The 14,945-nt window shown below is 38.5% G+C and overlaps 1 protein-coding gene across 6 annotated transcripts; it reads left to right on the top strand.

The window, feature by feature from the left end:
• The first annotated feature begins 2,573 nt into the window (after nucleotides 1-2,573).
• On the top strand, nucleotides 2,574-14,567 carry MTX3 (metaxin 3). 6 transcript variants are annotated; one of them, XR_007153450.1, is made up of 10 exons: nucleotides 2,574-2,668; nucleotides 3,167-3,236; nucleotides 3,595-3,671; nucleotides 4,630-4,722; nucleotides 5,231-5,413; nucleotides 5,556-5,632; nucleotides 6,136-6,293; nucleotides 7,545-7,633; nucleotides 11,598-11,792; nucleotides 12,468-14,567. XR_007153450.1 is itself a non-coding variant. In XM_047864718.1 (9 exons), exons 1-9 carry the CDS (start codon nucleotides 2,588-2,590, stop codon nucleotides 11,706-11,708), a joined length of 939 nt encoding a protein of 312 aa, XP_047720674.1. In that variant the 5' UTR covers nucleotides 2,574-2,587; the 3' UTR covers nucleotides 11,709-14,567. The 6 variants fall into 6 exon arrangements, 4 of the variants coding, with proteins under 4 accessions (XP_047720674.1, XP_047720693.1, XP_047720680.1 ...); XR_007153452.1 differs by lacking the exon at nucleotides 12,468-14,567 and having other exon boundaries at nucleotides 6,676-7,633; nucleotides 11,598-11,657; XM_047864718.1 differs by having other exon boundaries at nucleotides 11,598-14,567.
• The last annotated feature ends 378 nt before the right edge of the window (nucleotides 14,568-14,945 follow it).

Below are 14,945 nucleotides of genomic sequence, written 5' to 3'. Positions count from 1 at the left end.
ATTATAGATGTTCAGAGTGGAAAGAGATAGTCAAGGCTGTTTGGTTTACCTTTTCCACAAAGGACCATATTTTCTGATCACTTATCACAAAACTTTCATCTTTGTTGACAGGGGCATTTCACAGATTCTTAATCACCCAAACAAAAAGATCCTAATAGAACTTACACCATGGCTTTCAAGTTAGGAAACACATGAAGGATACAAATGGATGCCAAGGTCAGGTCCCCTGAGTTCACATGACTGTCACTAGATGAGGCCCTTTTTAATGTCCTTCTTTTCAAAAGTAATATTTCTTTTTAAGGGAAAACATTGTCTGGAATACTCATTATAAAGCTGTGATTCAAGTTATCCCACACATATGTGAATGCTTTGCAGATAATATGCTTCCTGGTAGGAATCTGAAATTATGATTTTGATGAACTCTGAACAACACGCTTTAGCAGCCAAAAAAGGCACAGGGGCCAACTATCCATACCAGGCATAATTCCTGAAGGTTTCAGCTTTCTGTGTGGTTCTCTGGAACAACATTCAGCCTGGTTGTGCAATCAGCTGCGCTAGGGTTTTAAAATTCAACCTAGCAAATACAGACTCTCAGGAGGAATTGCAACAATAAAAGATAGCTATTAAATAGACACAGATAAACCTGTGTGTAAGGATTTTCTCATCAGATGCATTAGCATGCTATTCTGTCTGAATGCAATGCTAAGAGGAGACATTTAATTTCTCTTTAATGCAAACGAAATTGTCATATGTAACATCAGAAATAAGGGAGAAGGCTGAACTGAGTAATTATATTATGTGTCCACAAAAAAATGTGCATCCACTGCCCACTCCCCTCCACCTTGCAAACAAGACTCAGGGCATTCACAGTTTAAATGCTCGGTTGCAGTATATGGACTCTGAGCTTTATGGATTAAGATTTTAACCTCAAAACAGGGAGGTCTTATTTCTTGAGTCTGAAAGTTGAATTACTTTCTTTACTCTGAAGGCTGAAGAGACAGCCTCCACTGATGACACAGAGAATGCATCCTTTCTGGTTTGTGCTTCTATAGTATTTTCATTTATATCTCTGCCTTTACTCATGATAATATGACTTGTTACCCTTAGTTGTATCTTTCCTTTGTGCACTATAAATTCCTGAGGATAGAGTTCATGTCTTATTTATCTCTGTATTCTCCTAGAGCGTTACAGTGTCTTGCATACAGTAACTACTCAATAAATGTTTTGATACTTGGTTTCAATGGTACATATGTTAAGCATTTCCCATTTATAAAGTATTTTTAATGGATTCTCACCATTGACATACTTTACCCTTCTCATTTCTGAGAACTCTTGCATTTGAAAGAGGAAAAATTTAGATAGCCATATAAGCTATATAAACCGTGTAACCCTAGGGAGTACCTAGCAATTATATGTCTAATTATAATTTTATGAAAATTTGCAGAGGTTTCTTTTGAGCTTTCAGTTACTTAAGGGGACCCAACTAACTTAGTGAAACAGAGGAAGGCAAAGAATTCAGAGAAGTGACTGAGAGGGTACCCCAGAAAGACTGTTGTGCCTTCTAGAAGATCTAGCACCCAAGGTGTAACTCCCACACTCTGTAAGCATGTTAGGATCATGGCATTCTGAAGGGCCATTTTTCCTCTTTGACAGTTTCTCTGAGAAACTGTCAGTTTGATATTAAAAAAAAAAAAAAAACACCAAAAACCAAAAAACAAACATTTAGTTCATGCCCACAGACTCAATTGGCTTTACAATCACTAGGACCCAATAAAAAATAAAAATGGAAGGCTCTTGTTCAAAAGTTAAGAATTTCAAGACAATGGTAGCAGAACAGTAAGGCAATTGTGGGCCCTTCTAAGCATGGGGCCTTGGGTGACTGCACAGGTCTCACATCCATGAAGCCAGTCCTTTTGTATCTTCAAGGAGTTTTCAAGGATAGTGAAAGGCAAAAAATCTGTATGGAATAGAAGCTACAATTTAAGTATGTACAAGGAACTTCCTAACTTTGTAAAATCATCCCGGAGAAGGTGACATCTAAGGTCACTTTTGAAGGAGCAATGGCAGGGAAAAGGAGATATTCCAAATTGAAAAAAGGCAATTCACTTCACAAATTTCAGGAATAGGATTACTTTTAAGGAGAGCAGACCAAGTGAACTTGAGGGTGACACAATTCAGAGTGGAAAGAGACAAAAGCCAAATATAAGGAGGAAAGAGTTGAACTATTGAGTGCCTATTGTATGTCAAATTATTTCTCCCTGTGTCATAATTTTAAACACAACAATCATGTCTATTTTACAGATGGCTTAATTGAAGCCCAAGGTAGTAATTCTCAAAGGGCTGGGAGCACTTTAGGTACCTATAAATATTTTAAGACTCTCGGGGAGGGCGGGGGGTCTAACTCAAAGGCCAAGACTCCTAGCCATCAGGCCAAGCTGGGGCTAAGAGAGCTCTTAACCCCTCCACCTCTTGACGCATTTCACAGTCTAAAGGTACCCTTCCCTCCTCTCGCCCCGCCCCGTGTTTCACCGGGCCGGAAATTGAGCGTTTAAGTACTTCCGGGGTAACAAAGGTCGGCCCCGGCAAGATGGCGGCCCCCTTGGAGCTCAGTTGCTGGGGAGGTGGCTGGGGGCTCCCATCGGTGCACAGCGAGTCCCTGGTGGTGATGGTGAGGCCGCCTCGCGGACCAGGGCGCAGGAAAGATGGGCGGGGCCAGAGCGCGAGGCTGGCTGGGCCTGGTCTCCGCTGCTCGCCGCGGTTCCTTGCGGCGCTGCAGGGCCGAGACCGGCCGGGGCTCTTCTCGCTGGGTTCCCTCCCGTGGAGTCAAAAGCCTGGCTTGTGACCCCGCCGAGGCCTTGGCGGGAGAGTCAAGGCTTCTCCGCTTGCCTGCGAGCCCACTCAGCCTTGCAAAGCTTTCTGGGCGGTGGAGCTTAAGACCAAAGCAGGCTGCGCACGCGCCCCGCTCTGCATCCCCCGAACCTTTGGGAGAACAAAGTCCCCGAAAGCTGGGTAGCTGGCGCGCGCTTCCCCGGCTAGACCTCCGGAGAGGGATTCAGCCCCGGTGTCAGGAGTTTCTGCCTTAGGGCGACCGGGCTGTGAATTAAAGCTGCTTGCAGATTTGCACTACGTACTCAGTCTAAATGTTTTCTTACCAACTTTGTTTCAGGCTTACGCCAAATTTTCTGGTGCACCCTTGAAAGTCAATGTCATAGATAACACCTGGAGAGGTTCAAGAGGTACAGTGTAAACACAATTTTCTCCTCTCTTTCCCCGCCCCCCAACCTCCATATCTAAATTTAAAGCTATGAAGCATATAGCCATGGAGTACCTTGGGGTTTTAGTTTCTTCCTACCATAACTTTGGCTGTGTGTTGCTTACGGTTTGGGCATTCTGAGTAATACTGTAAAGTACAAGTCAGATCAATGGAAATACGGCACTGTTCTCTACAACTGTTTTGTGAAATTGCAAAAAACTAAGATGAGCTTACTCATTTTGCCCCCTCCGAATGTGCAATTGGTATGGTTTTTAGGGGACTGCAATCTCTTCAGAGCAAATAGAAATGTTTCCTTGTATGTAAACTGTTTTTGATTGTAGGAGATGTACCAATTTTGACAACTGAAGACAACATTGTTTCTCAGCCTGCGAAAATACTAAACTTTTTAAGAAAACAGGTGGGTGGTTCCTTTTGAAGAAGTAGATTGTTCCCTACATGTTACTTAAAAAAAAAAAAATACATTGTAAGGTTTGGGGAATTTTTTTAAATTCTTTTTTACCAACTCAGTAGACAATTGGGAGTTTGATATAAAAAGAGACTTGAGAATTACCGCTCTGAATCATGAGTTTTACTGTGATTTGAAAGTCATGTAGTGAGGAACACTCAATTTATATTTTCATGTGCTTTTTTGGATTTTCTTGAAGTTTAGAAATAGGCAGGTTCAATGAAGCCATCTTTATGATTACACTTATTGATATGATTATCACTTGAGTGAAAGCTGCCACTCACTTTCTGCTGCATATGGCATCTGAGTTCCCATCAACTAGCACCTATTTTATTTTTAAAAAGCGCTTCACTGGAGAGTTGCAGTTAAATGTCCCATGAAGTAAGGTATCTAAAATGTGTGAGCATCTAAAGATTTATATAATGCATACAAAATGTTTAAACATGTAAAGACTTTTATAAATACAAAAGTTGTAATTGGTTTTGCCAATACTTTTCTTGAAAAAATAAATCCTAGGTCAACAAAATTTAGAATTGTTCTAACTTGGAAGGTTTTCTTTCTTTTTTCATGGGGAAAAATGCAACCAATTAGAACTTCTTCCTTATTGTTAAAGGCAATAACTTCTATTTATTGTTGGTACAACATACCATGTGCTAAACTAGGTCGTAAACAATCACAGAATATCAATTAATAAAAAATCGTAGCTGATATTTATTGACCTTACTGTGTGCGGGATGTGATAAGAACTGTATTTGCATTAAACGGCATTTGTCATTGAATTTGTATTTATCATTATGCCTTTCAATATCATATTTGCCATTTTTGAGGAAGAATAGGAATCTTAATTTAACTTCACTGTTTTGGGATACCCTTGACTTCTGAAGTTTTTTGGTTTTATATTTTTTAATAGAAATATAATGCTGATTATGAACTCTCAGCAAAACAGGGGGCAGATACACTGGCTTACATTGCTCTCCTTGAAGAGAAGCTTCTTCCTGCAGTGGTGAGCATTGGTGAATATTACATCATTGTAGTTGACCTACTAAAAGTATGCTTTAATCTATTTAGAAGGACCATAGTGAAAAAGGCTTAAAGGAGGAAATTTCATTTATGAATTAATTTTGATTCTTTCATGTTACTGTGAAACTGGGTTCTGTTAGGCATTCAGCTAAGACATGAAACAACATGAAAGATACTGTCATTTTGGAAATAAAAATTATTTGTGGAAGACAGAGTTTGTTCCTCCATGTATAGAATTTAGCTATCATTCACTCCTTCAACAAATATTTATTGAGCACATATGTGCCAGGCCTTGTTCTGGGTGCCTGGGATATAGCAATCAACAAATCCACATGTTTAAAATCTTATTTCATCCTTGAGTCATTCTAATTGGGAAAGTTTTCTGAAGCCACTTTATACAAGGATATTTACCCAAAACTTTCACACTGTTTAAATGACCTTTCTTTTCATAAAAGAACATGCTTGCGTTTTTCATTTGTTTTGTTTTGTAGCTTCACACATTCTGGGTTGAGAGTGACAATTACTTTGCTGTGACAAAGCCATGGTTTGCTTCACGAATTCCTTTTCCCTTGAGTTTGATCCTGCCTGGAAGGATGTCTAAGGGAGCACTGAATAGAATTCTCCTGACTAAAGGAGAGCCTCCCCTTTACCACCTCCGAGAAGTGGAAGCTCAGGTATGGTTGGGATTACTTTCAGAGCAAGGTCCCTCCAGGGGAGGGACAAGAGAGACAGCAGAGATGAACATCCTGGATGCCTGCTTAGAAGGACTTCTAGAGCATCTGTTCTACCTTTGAGTTGTAATTTCATCCTTACTAGATATACAGAGATGCCAAGGAGTGCCTAAATCTTCTGTCAAACAGATTGGGAACATCTCAGTTTTTCTTTGGAGATACGTGAGTGCATTCCCTTAAAAATCGTTTTCGTGTTTTGTATGCATATAGTCCATGAGTAGTTATTTAAAGCAAGTCCTCTTGCCACCCCTCCCACCCATGAGGTTTTGCTTTAAAAAAAAAAAAAAAAAAGATTTAATGAATTACTATAGTAATTTCTCTGTCCATGGTAATCAGAAATTGACTAGACATGCTATATATATGAATTTAAAATATCTAAGACTATCCCCACCCTGTCTCATATCTTCATATGACACTTGTAAATAAAGATGAATTTTTAATTTATAAGTTAATTTTCTTCTAAATAAAATAAATGGTTAGAGTATTAAATTTTTTTTTAAAAAACCCTCATTACATCATTTTTATAAGCATGTGCAGTAAACCTTCTAAAAGACTATATTGTATACTTCAGAATTGGTAAATGTATTAGAGAAAAAATATTTTTAACATGATCCCAAGGTAATATTTTCCTATGTGTTTTTTAAAAATCCTGAATTTATTTTTAGGCCATCTACTTTGGATGCCTACGTGTTTGGTTTTCTTGCACCTCTTTATAAAATACGCTTTCCTAAAGTTCAATTACAAGAACATTTGAAACAGCTCTCCAACCTGTGCCGCTTTTGTGATGACATCCTAAATAGTTATTTTAAGCTTAGTCTTGGAGGTAAGCTGGCTTCTCTTCAGCTAATCTGCGTTTGCGTAGAGTATCTGCATATTCTCCTAAGGATGGATAAGCAAAATTCATGAGTTATTAAAGAAGTTTGTGTATTGTCTTTAAGTGCTGACTTACAGCATTTGAAAAAATTTTATTTTTCCAACTTTATTCCCATGTGTTAGTTCTATTTTAAATAGAGAAATAGATATTTTCCTTTTGCCTATTCTTCTAGATTTTATACATTTCTTGCCTCTTGTTCTTCTTTAAATATTGCCCCTTTGAAGTGGATCATTTTCTTCTAAAAGTTAACTACAGGTATTTATTGAGTCCCTGCTGAAAGATAGCATCTATCCTAATGCAAATGGGCAATTATTTTAAATGTTGCTTCTAGCATTTTCCTGCATGAACAGAAATCAGCAGCAGATTGATTTGGGTGAGGTACACTCCCATGATACCACTACTTGAAAACTGATTGCATCAGACTGGAGGTATTGTAAATAGAGGGCACCTGTCACTTAGGATATGATTCCTTGGGTGTGTGGGCCATGTGTGTAAGTGATTGGGATACTAAATTTGTATTGGGAGAGTTGGCAGAAATTGTCCTTTTAAGAAACAGCAGTTACAAGGATAGCTGGCTTAGGGACAGTTTATTTTTCATGGTGGTTTATATGTTTTTTAGAGAGAGAGGGGTGAGTCATGAAACTAAATCACTTTCAACCTTGTTACTTTGGAGCAGTGATTAGCAAACCTGGCCGGAGGACATATACAGTCTTGAGTCCTAAGCCAGAGATACCGCATTAGAATCCCTTCAGGGTAGAGCCCAGAAATCTGTATTTTTTAAGTTCTTCCAAATATTTTGGATGCCTGTTTGATAGCTGTTTGGGAGTCCCTGCCTTAGACAGCTATCCAAATAGCTGTGACTAAAGGCCTATTTGATACGGGTGGGGAAAAGGTACAGCTCAAATTGGAGAAGGAAATGAGGACCATTGTGCTCTTTTACTAATCACTTTGGCTGGTTGCATAACACTTGGCTGTCTACTTCATGGACAAATTTAGTCCTTTTGTTTAGGTTTGGTTTTGGAGCATTACTATCCCTCTTTGCCTTTGAACCCATAATGGTTTTTCTCTTTGCTTGATTTTATTTATTTTTGGAGGGCAGTGTACTTGGGAGGGTGGATAGACTCAAAATTCTTTCAGTCTGAGCAGCTTTAAAGACTTTCAAAATTTTCTGTCTTTCTGATTTCTGTCCTGGCTTCTTAGGCACCTCTCCTGCTGGTCAAGAAACAGTAGACGCAAATCTGCAGAAACTCACACAACTTGTAAATAAGGAATCCAACTTGATTGAAAAGGTCAAGTTTACTTCAATCATTATTTTATAGTAGTTTAGTATTTTTCTTTCTGAAATTAATATTGTAACTTTAATTGTATAGTTAATATGCATTATTTTACCCTCTTATTTTTTAAAGAGTTTATTTTTTCATAAAGCTGCTCAAATATACATTTACTACAGTTGTATATAATATAGTGTTTTGAAGCCAGTAGTGGTTCCATTACTTTGATAGTGGTATTGGGCTTATTTTTACCACATAATTAGTATTTTTCAAGTTGGGAGACCAAAAGCCTAGCTTAGAAAAAAAAAAAAAAAAAAAAGACAAAACAAACACACTTCTTGCTTGTCTGTTTCTGTCTCCCAAGGTTAACATTTCTTGAGATTGTAAGCACCAGTGCTGGTCCTTTCTTGTTAATCACACTATGATGTCTTTTTCTTTCTTCTACATAAATTGTTTTGCTTTGCTTCTTCTATCCTTCTCTTTTCTAATTGTTGCCCACAGTTTTTCATCACTGTGGGTGTTTTGCCACTTTGGTCGCGTTCATTTGCTGAGAGAGAGATACTGAGGAAGCGGGTAGGAGAGAGAGAGAGAGAGCACGCACGCCAGTAGTGGGAATTTCAAGGGTGATTCTAATTGGAAAAATACAAGAGAGTTGATTCATTTTTTCCCCAAGTGTCTGATCAACTTCCTTTTTTCTTATGCCAGTGAATGATACTTCATTCTTTCACTAACTAATGAGGCAATGTGGCCTAATAACACTGGCTAGCAGTTTTTGAGGTCTGAATAACAGGCATTGTGTCCTATGAGCTTTCGAGTTACCTCATTGAATCCTCACAGCCGCTGTGTGTGCAGCTACTCCGTCAGTCCTATCTTACAGATAAGGATAGTGAAGCCTGGAGAGCAGTGTATGTTACCTGCCCGAGATCATTCAGGTGGTGAGAGGCAAAGGGGATTGGAACCCTACAAATTGGATTCCATCATGGGCCTTGCAGTTAGTAAGCTGCAAATGAATGAAATTATGTATCCAGTGCTAGTAGTACTAGTAGCAAGAAACCTCTGTCACTCTCTGGAATGACCTTTCTGTTTCTTTGTAGAGTATCTCATGTGTTGTTAGAACTTGAGAAGTGAGTAGGACTGAGCAGTAAAACTGTAAAAGACCAGTATTAAAGTAGGGGCGCCTGGGTGGCGTAGTCGGTTAAGCGTCTGACTTCAGCCAGGTCACGATCTCGCAGTCCGTGAGTTCGAGCCCCGCGTCGGGCTCTGGGCTGATGGCTCAGAGCCTGGAGCCTGTTTCCGATTCTGTGTCTCCCTCTCTCTCTGCACCTCCCCCATTCATGCTCTGTCTCTCTCTGTCCCAAAAATAAAATAAAACGTTGAAAAAAAATTTAAAAAAAAAAAAAAAAAAAAGTTTAGGTGGGCTCGTTGAATGCCAAGTTTGTCTTCTTAGCCCAGCCCAGTAAATCCCATGAGAGGAAAGATATTGAGTGTTAGGTGTGGATAATGGAAAGATTACTCAGATTGTTGTCAACACTTAGCTGCTGGATGAAGGCTATCCAATACAGTTTTCATTTTCTATATTTGGCAAATTCATGACAGACATGTAAAGGGAACCACGAAATACCTACATATGCAGGAGGTGAACCCAAGAGGCCCTGTCACCGCTTTGTACACTTCGATCTTGGGTCATTATCAGCATGTGAACGTTTCCTAACTCTAAATCAGGCACTCTCCTTCCCACCCCTGTTTCATATTTGCTCTTCAGTGTGGTTCACTGTTGGCTGCAGGACATAAGAGCAACAAATCCTATTGGCTACTACTGTTCGCCATTTGCGCAGAAAATCTAGAGCTTAAGAAAAAAAGAAAAAAAGTAATGTTTGGGGGACTTAGTTCTTACAAAAAAAAAAAAAAAAAGACAACCCAATTGATTCAAGCAGTCCACTGGGAATATTTTTTTCCATTGGAAAGTTAAAAGTTAATCTTTTATACTCTTTCCTTTCCTGTAAGCTGCTTGTATCTCTGCTGAGACATTTCCTCTGTGCTTTATAAGAGCATCTGGAGGAGATAAGGGAGAGTTTTGCTCTGCACATAATCAAAACTCTGGAAAAGCCTGTTTATCAAGTGGGTAGTCAGATGCTGTTTGCTGTTGGTGTGGGATCTTTGGCGGCAACTGCTTTCAAGTCTTTTCTGAAGTTGAGCTGATAGAGAGCTCAGCACCAGGCTGTGAACCCTGCACTCTGTTTGTGGGGTGTTCTGGTTGAAAGGTAGCTTTGTAAGGTATGACTCCATTCTTTCCATATATGTGTGTGTGTGTGTGTATATATATATATACACACACATGGAATATATATATGTGTGTGTATATATATATACATGGAATATATATATACATACATAAATGTATATATGTATATACATATATAAATATATATGTATTTCTTATTTATATGTAAGTAACGTATAATTATTTTTGCTTCTCTTCCCTTATGTTCATCTGCTTTGTCTCTTAAATTCCACATATGAATGAAATCATATTTGTTTTTCTCTGACTTATTTCACTTAGCATAACGCACTGTAGTTCCATCTACATTGTGGCAAATGGCAAGATTTCATTCTTTTTGATTGCTAAGTAGTATTCCATTATATATATACCACATTTTTATCCATTCATCAGTCGATGGATATATGGGACCTTTCCATAATTTGGTTTGTCGATAGTGCTGCTATAAACATGGGGGTGCATGTGTCCCTTCGAAACAGCACACCTGTATCCTTTGGATAAATACCTAGTAGGGCAATTGCTGGGTCATAGGGTAGTTCTATTTTTAATTTTTTGAGAAACCTCCATACTGTTTCTGGAGTGGCTGCACCAGTTTGCATTCCCACCGGCCTGACTCAGTTCTAAATGATTCCTCTCCTAGTGTTTCCAGGGATGCTAATGTCCTCCTGAGGGCAAGTCTGAAACTCTTGGACATTTTCTCAATATGCTCCATAGTAATTTCTTTTTCTAGAGCAGGCTTAGAACTGATCTGGTGTTTGGAATACCTGGAATTCTGGATTAGGTCTAAATAGTTTCTCCTTCTATCTGTCTCTTTTCCTAGCTTCCCATGGTCTAAATACTTGCAGCCTAAAAGAATTTGTCTTTTTGAAGGGAGTACAGGTCATTTTCACTGAGGCTGTGGGGTGCAGTTGAAAGAATAATAGTATTGGAATAAGAAGACCTGGGTTTTGGGGCACCTGGGTGGCTCAGTCGGTTAAGCGTCCGACTTCGGGCCAGGTCGTGATCTCGCAGTCCGTGAGTTCGAGCCCTGCGTCGGGCTCTGTGCTGACAGCTCGGAGCTTGGAGCCTGTTTCAGATTCTGTGTCTCCCTCTCTCTGACCCTCCCCCATTCATGCTCTGTCTCTCTCTGTCTCAAAAATAAATAAAGGTTAAAGAAAAAATTTTAAAGAAGACCTGGGTTTTAATTTCAACTTTTGATACTAGCTTTGCAACCTAATGCAAATTTCTTAACCTTTCTGAGCTTCGTTTTGCTGCTACGTAAAATAGAGAATGACCGTCTTCCATGGTTTCTTCACAGCTGTGTTGGGAAGATCAAATGAGGTATTGTACATCAACATAATTAGTAAACTTTGGAGCTTAGTGTATCAGAAGTAATGCTTTTCCACTTACTATACTAGGAGACCTCTTAAATCCAGTTGTGATGTGGTTGAGTTCAGTAGAATATTCATTTTGTGGAATTGCTATAATTTTGCAAAGGCATCAAGGATGAGCAATATTGCTTGTACACATAAACTGAGTTAGCTGGTATTTGAGGTATGACATTTAGAGTTCCTGCGAGATTATCTGTAAGAAAAAGGTTTCTCGAGCAGTCCTGGAACCATATGGTTCTGTACTCTTCTAGGCTATAGTTTGGATGAGGAGGTCACAGTCCACGAAAGTGGTGCCACAGCCATCAGTCACATGTACTTTTTGTACTTCCCACAGATGGATGACAATCTTCGCCAAAGCCCTCAACTTCCTCCTCGGAAACTGCCAACACTCAAATTGACTCCAGCAGAAGATGAAAATAATTCCTTACAACGACTATCACCCTGACAGTCATCATGCTTTGTGTCCACAGTCATGATTATTGCAGTAATCTCTTACACTAAGTGTGAAGGCAAAAAGAAAATGCCATTAGTAGGTATAAGGGAGACTCTAAAAAGAAACTTTCTATGACATCTATTTTTTCTTAATTAGGAAGCTTGTATTTTGACCTGGCAGTGCACTTTAGATAACATCAAAGTGAATGCTAAATGAACTTGGGGAACAAAGAAAACATATTGTACTGTATATTAAAAAAAACCAAAAACCTGCCTTAATCTTGGCAGATTTTTGCCTTTATTTCATATGTTGCTGACCAAAAGCTAGAATTCTGTTCTGAATGTGCACTCTTATTTATTCAAGTTATTTTATTAATTTCGTTTTCTTAGAACAGTTTGAATATCTAATATGTGGCTCTTTGAGGCTTTTTTCTTCTGTTTAGAAATTTGATGACTTTAGACATTAGGAAAAATGTAATATTCTAATATTCTATTCACTTCAATAGAAAAGTCTATTTAAAAAACAAAGAGGAATGTGCTTTTTAATTATGCTCTTGGGAGGATTAGTACCATATATATGTATATATATAAATATCAAAGGTGGTTACATATAATATTCATCTGACTATATGCACTTCTGGTATTTGCTGATGTGTTCAATATAAGGTTGGCAAGGACGCTTTTAGTTTATTGGGCAAATGTGGCAGCTTTAGACCTGTGTATTTGTAGTACATTTTTAACTTTAGTAATCTCTTTCTTGGATTGATTTCAGGAGAACTGAGTATGTTGGTCATCGTTATTACGCCAGGCTGTAAAGTCTTACTGGAATTTGCCCAGTTGTTAGACCTTCCTCAGCCAGAGTAATAGAAGTACCTACTGTGTGCCTGGTCCAAGTTCACCAGGCTTGGTTCAGACCAGTGTTCTTTCAGAAGAATCCTATCATGTAGTCAAAAGCGTTATGGCAACTTATTATTTTCCATATAGTTAAACTACAACAGTTGAATGATCCAGTGGAATATGCGGAGATAACAATAGTTTTTAAAGAACATTTTCTACTTATTGGTTACTGAACTGTTGAAGGATTTGTTGTGCAGGTGGTTTTGCTTAGAATAGAATCTTGCATACTTTAGTGGCTGAGGTGCTCCTGTTGTCCTAAAACCACTTCTGGGTTTTTTTAATTATGGGCTCATGTTTTTGATTAGTGTCTTAAAAGATTACTATGGTGCTCAGCAAATCTTATCACATCCTGCAGAAACTCCCGTGTTAAGAAAACAGTTTTGTAGTCAAGAGACTCCCCTAATTTGAGCTGAATGGAGCTCAGCTGTATTTGACCCGCATCCTCCCAGTTTGTTCATGTATTAGGTATTATACAGGAGTCTTTAAGTCACTGTAAATATTTTTTCTTGAAAGTTTTAATTAAATGAGAAACAAGGTAATCTTCAAAATCTTGTTCATCTGTTTGGATGCATTTAGGGAAAGTAATGAGTTTCACATTACTTATACAACAGGTTTGTGTGTTTTATATTAATTTTCCATTAGACTCCAGCATCCAAAACCTGTATGAATATTCTATGTTGAAAATCATTACCATAGGACTTTATTGTCCCCTGGGGTCCATGTATATTGGAGAAGGGTGGTTAACACATTAATCAGACATCTGGTTATGCTGTAGTTAGAGTTGATCATTTTCAATCATGATTTATATTAAACCTTCTAAGAAGCATTTGAAGTGGCTTAAAATTGTCAAATACATAAAACAGGACAATTAAAATTAGTTTTTGGAAAACTAAAAAATGGGGGAGAGAGAGCTATACCAACCCTAACAGATTCTAAAATCAAGTGGTAAATTTAACTCCCAAATTTCTCCATGGTCACAGTCCAAAGTAATACTGGGTTATGTAACCGTTTTCTGTCAGTAAAACTACTAATGCCCATGGTAAGAAATGTGTTCAAATTTTTATAAGAATGTGAGATCATGTTCTTTTGACACAGAATTCAGCCAGTAATCCTACTGTAATATTTCATGTGTTGAAAGTTTAATGAAAAGACATCATTTTAGAATGACAAGGATTTGTCATATTTTAGTAGAAAAGACAACTGTAAATATGATTTATTTCTTTTTGGTCATTCCTGCTTTGACTTGCCTTTAGCCTTGCAGTAGGTAGGGTCTGATGTTTCCAGACTACCTTTCCTAAGATGCAAAATGTGATTTACATAAGTGAGAATTTATATATGGGGCTACTTAGTTGAGCATTTTGGGGACTGGCCAACAAGATGCTCGGAAGCTATAACTGAGTATAACCTGCTCCAGGGAGCAGCCACACATATAGGAAGCTCTTAGAAAGGAACAGCTTTCCAGATTGGGAAGAGAATTTGCGATCAGCCTGGCAGGATGTGCTTTGGATAAAGTTTGAGTTTGCTGAGATGGATGGCCCACAGTCTTAAACAAAATACTGTGAGCTATTTTCTTTTGGATGTGATGGTGGAATATGATAAAAGGGACTATGTGTTTATGTTTGGTGCTAGTATAGGATTAGAAAATTGATCAGATAATTCCCATAAGATAACGATCCCTCATCAACACATTGTCATCAGTCATCCATAAGACCCACCACTTCTTATAACAGTAAATACCCTGTAGAGAGCATTGAGGATGGTCATTCCTTCACAATGGTTTTTTCCCTTACAAAGGTTGGCATTGACAAATTCCAGCTTAGGTATGTTTGCATTATTTTGGGGATACTAGAGAGTTCAAGATTCTTACAATAAATCCAAGCATGTTGATTTCTATTTGTAACTTCTATTCATTTAATGTTGCCAGATATATTAACATGAAGGAATAAGGGAGCTTATTTCTTTTTAAAAAAAATTTTTTTTTCAACATTTATTTATTTTCGGGACAGAGAGAGACAGAGCACGAACGGGGGAGGGGCAGAGAGAGAGGGAGACACAGAATCAGAAACAGGCTCCAGGCTCTGAGCCATCAGCCCAGAGCCTGACGCGGGGCTCGAACTCACGGGCCGCGAGATCGTGACCTGGCTGAAGTCGGACGCTTAACCGACTGCGCCACCCAGGCGCCCCGGGAGCTTATTTCAATAACAGCTAAGTTAAAGTTTTCAGAAGCTGCAAAAGTGGGAAACCATTGGACATCAAAAGAGGCAGAGATCGGTAACAGTGACAGAATCTCAGAAAAACAATTTTTAAGGTACCTTCATGTGATAAAAGTGGTATTTGAAGTCAGCAGTATGTT

This window comes from Prionailurus viverrinus, chromosome A1 (genome assembly GCF_022837055.1).
Source record: "Prionailurus viverrinus isolate Anna chromosome A1, UM_Priviv_1.0, whole genome shotgun sequence".
In the NCBI taxonomy this organism is placed as follows: Eukaryota; Metazoa; Chordata; class Mammalia; order Carnivora; family Felidae; genus Prionailurus; species Prionailurus viverrinus.
The sequence above is the reverse complement of the archived record's forward strand: the minus strand, read 5'-3'. Positions and strand labels throughout refer to the sequence as shown.

Bases quoted from the DNA above. Each gene is read 5' to 3' on its own strand.
- MTX3 (XM_047864718.1), top strand. From the start codon at position 2,588: ATGGCGGCCCCCTTGGAGCTCAGTTGCTGGGGAGGTGGCTGGGGGCTC. The intron at 2,669-3,166 runs GTGAGGCCGCCT...ACTTTGTTTCAG, and splicing joins GCGAGTCCCTGGTGGTGATG to GCTTACGCCAAATTTTCTGG. The intron at 6,294-7,544 runs GTAAGCTGGCTT...CTGGCTTCTTAG, and splicing joins TTTTAAGCTTAGTCTTGGAG to GCACCTCTCCTGCTGGTCAA.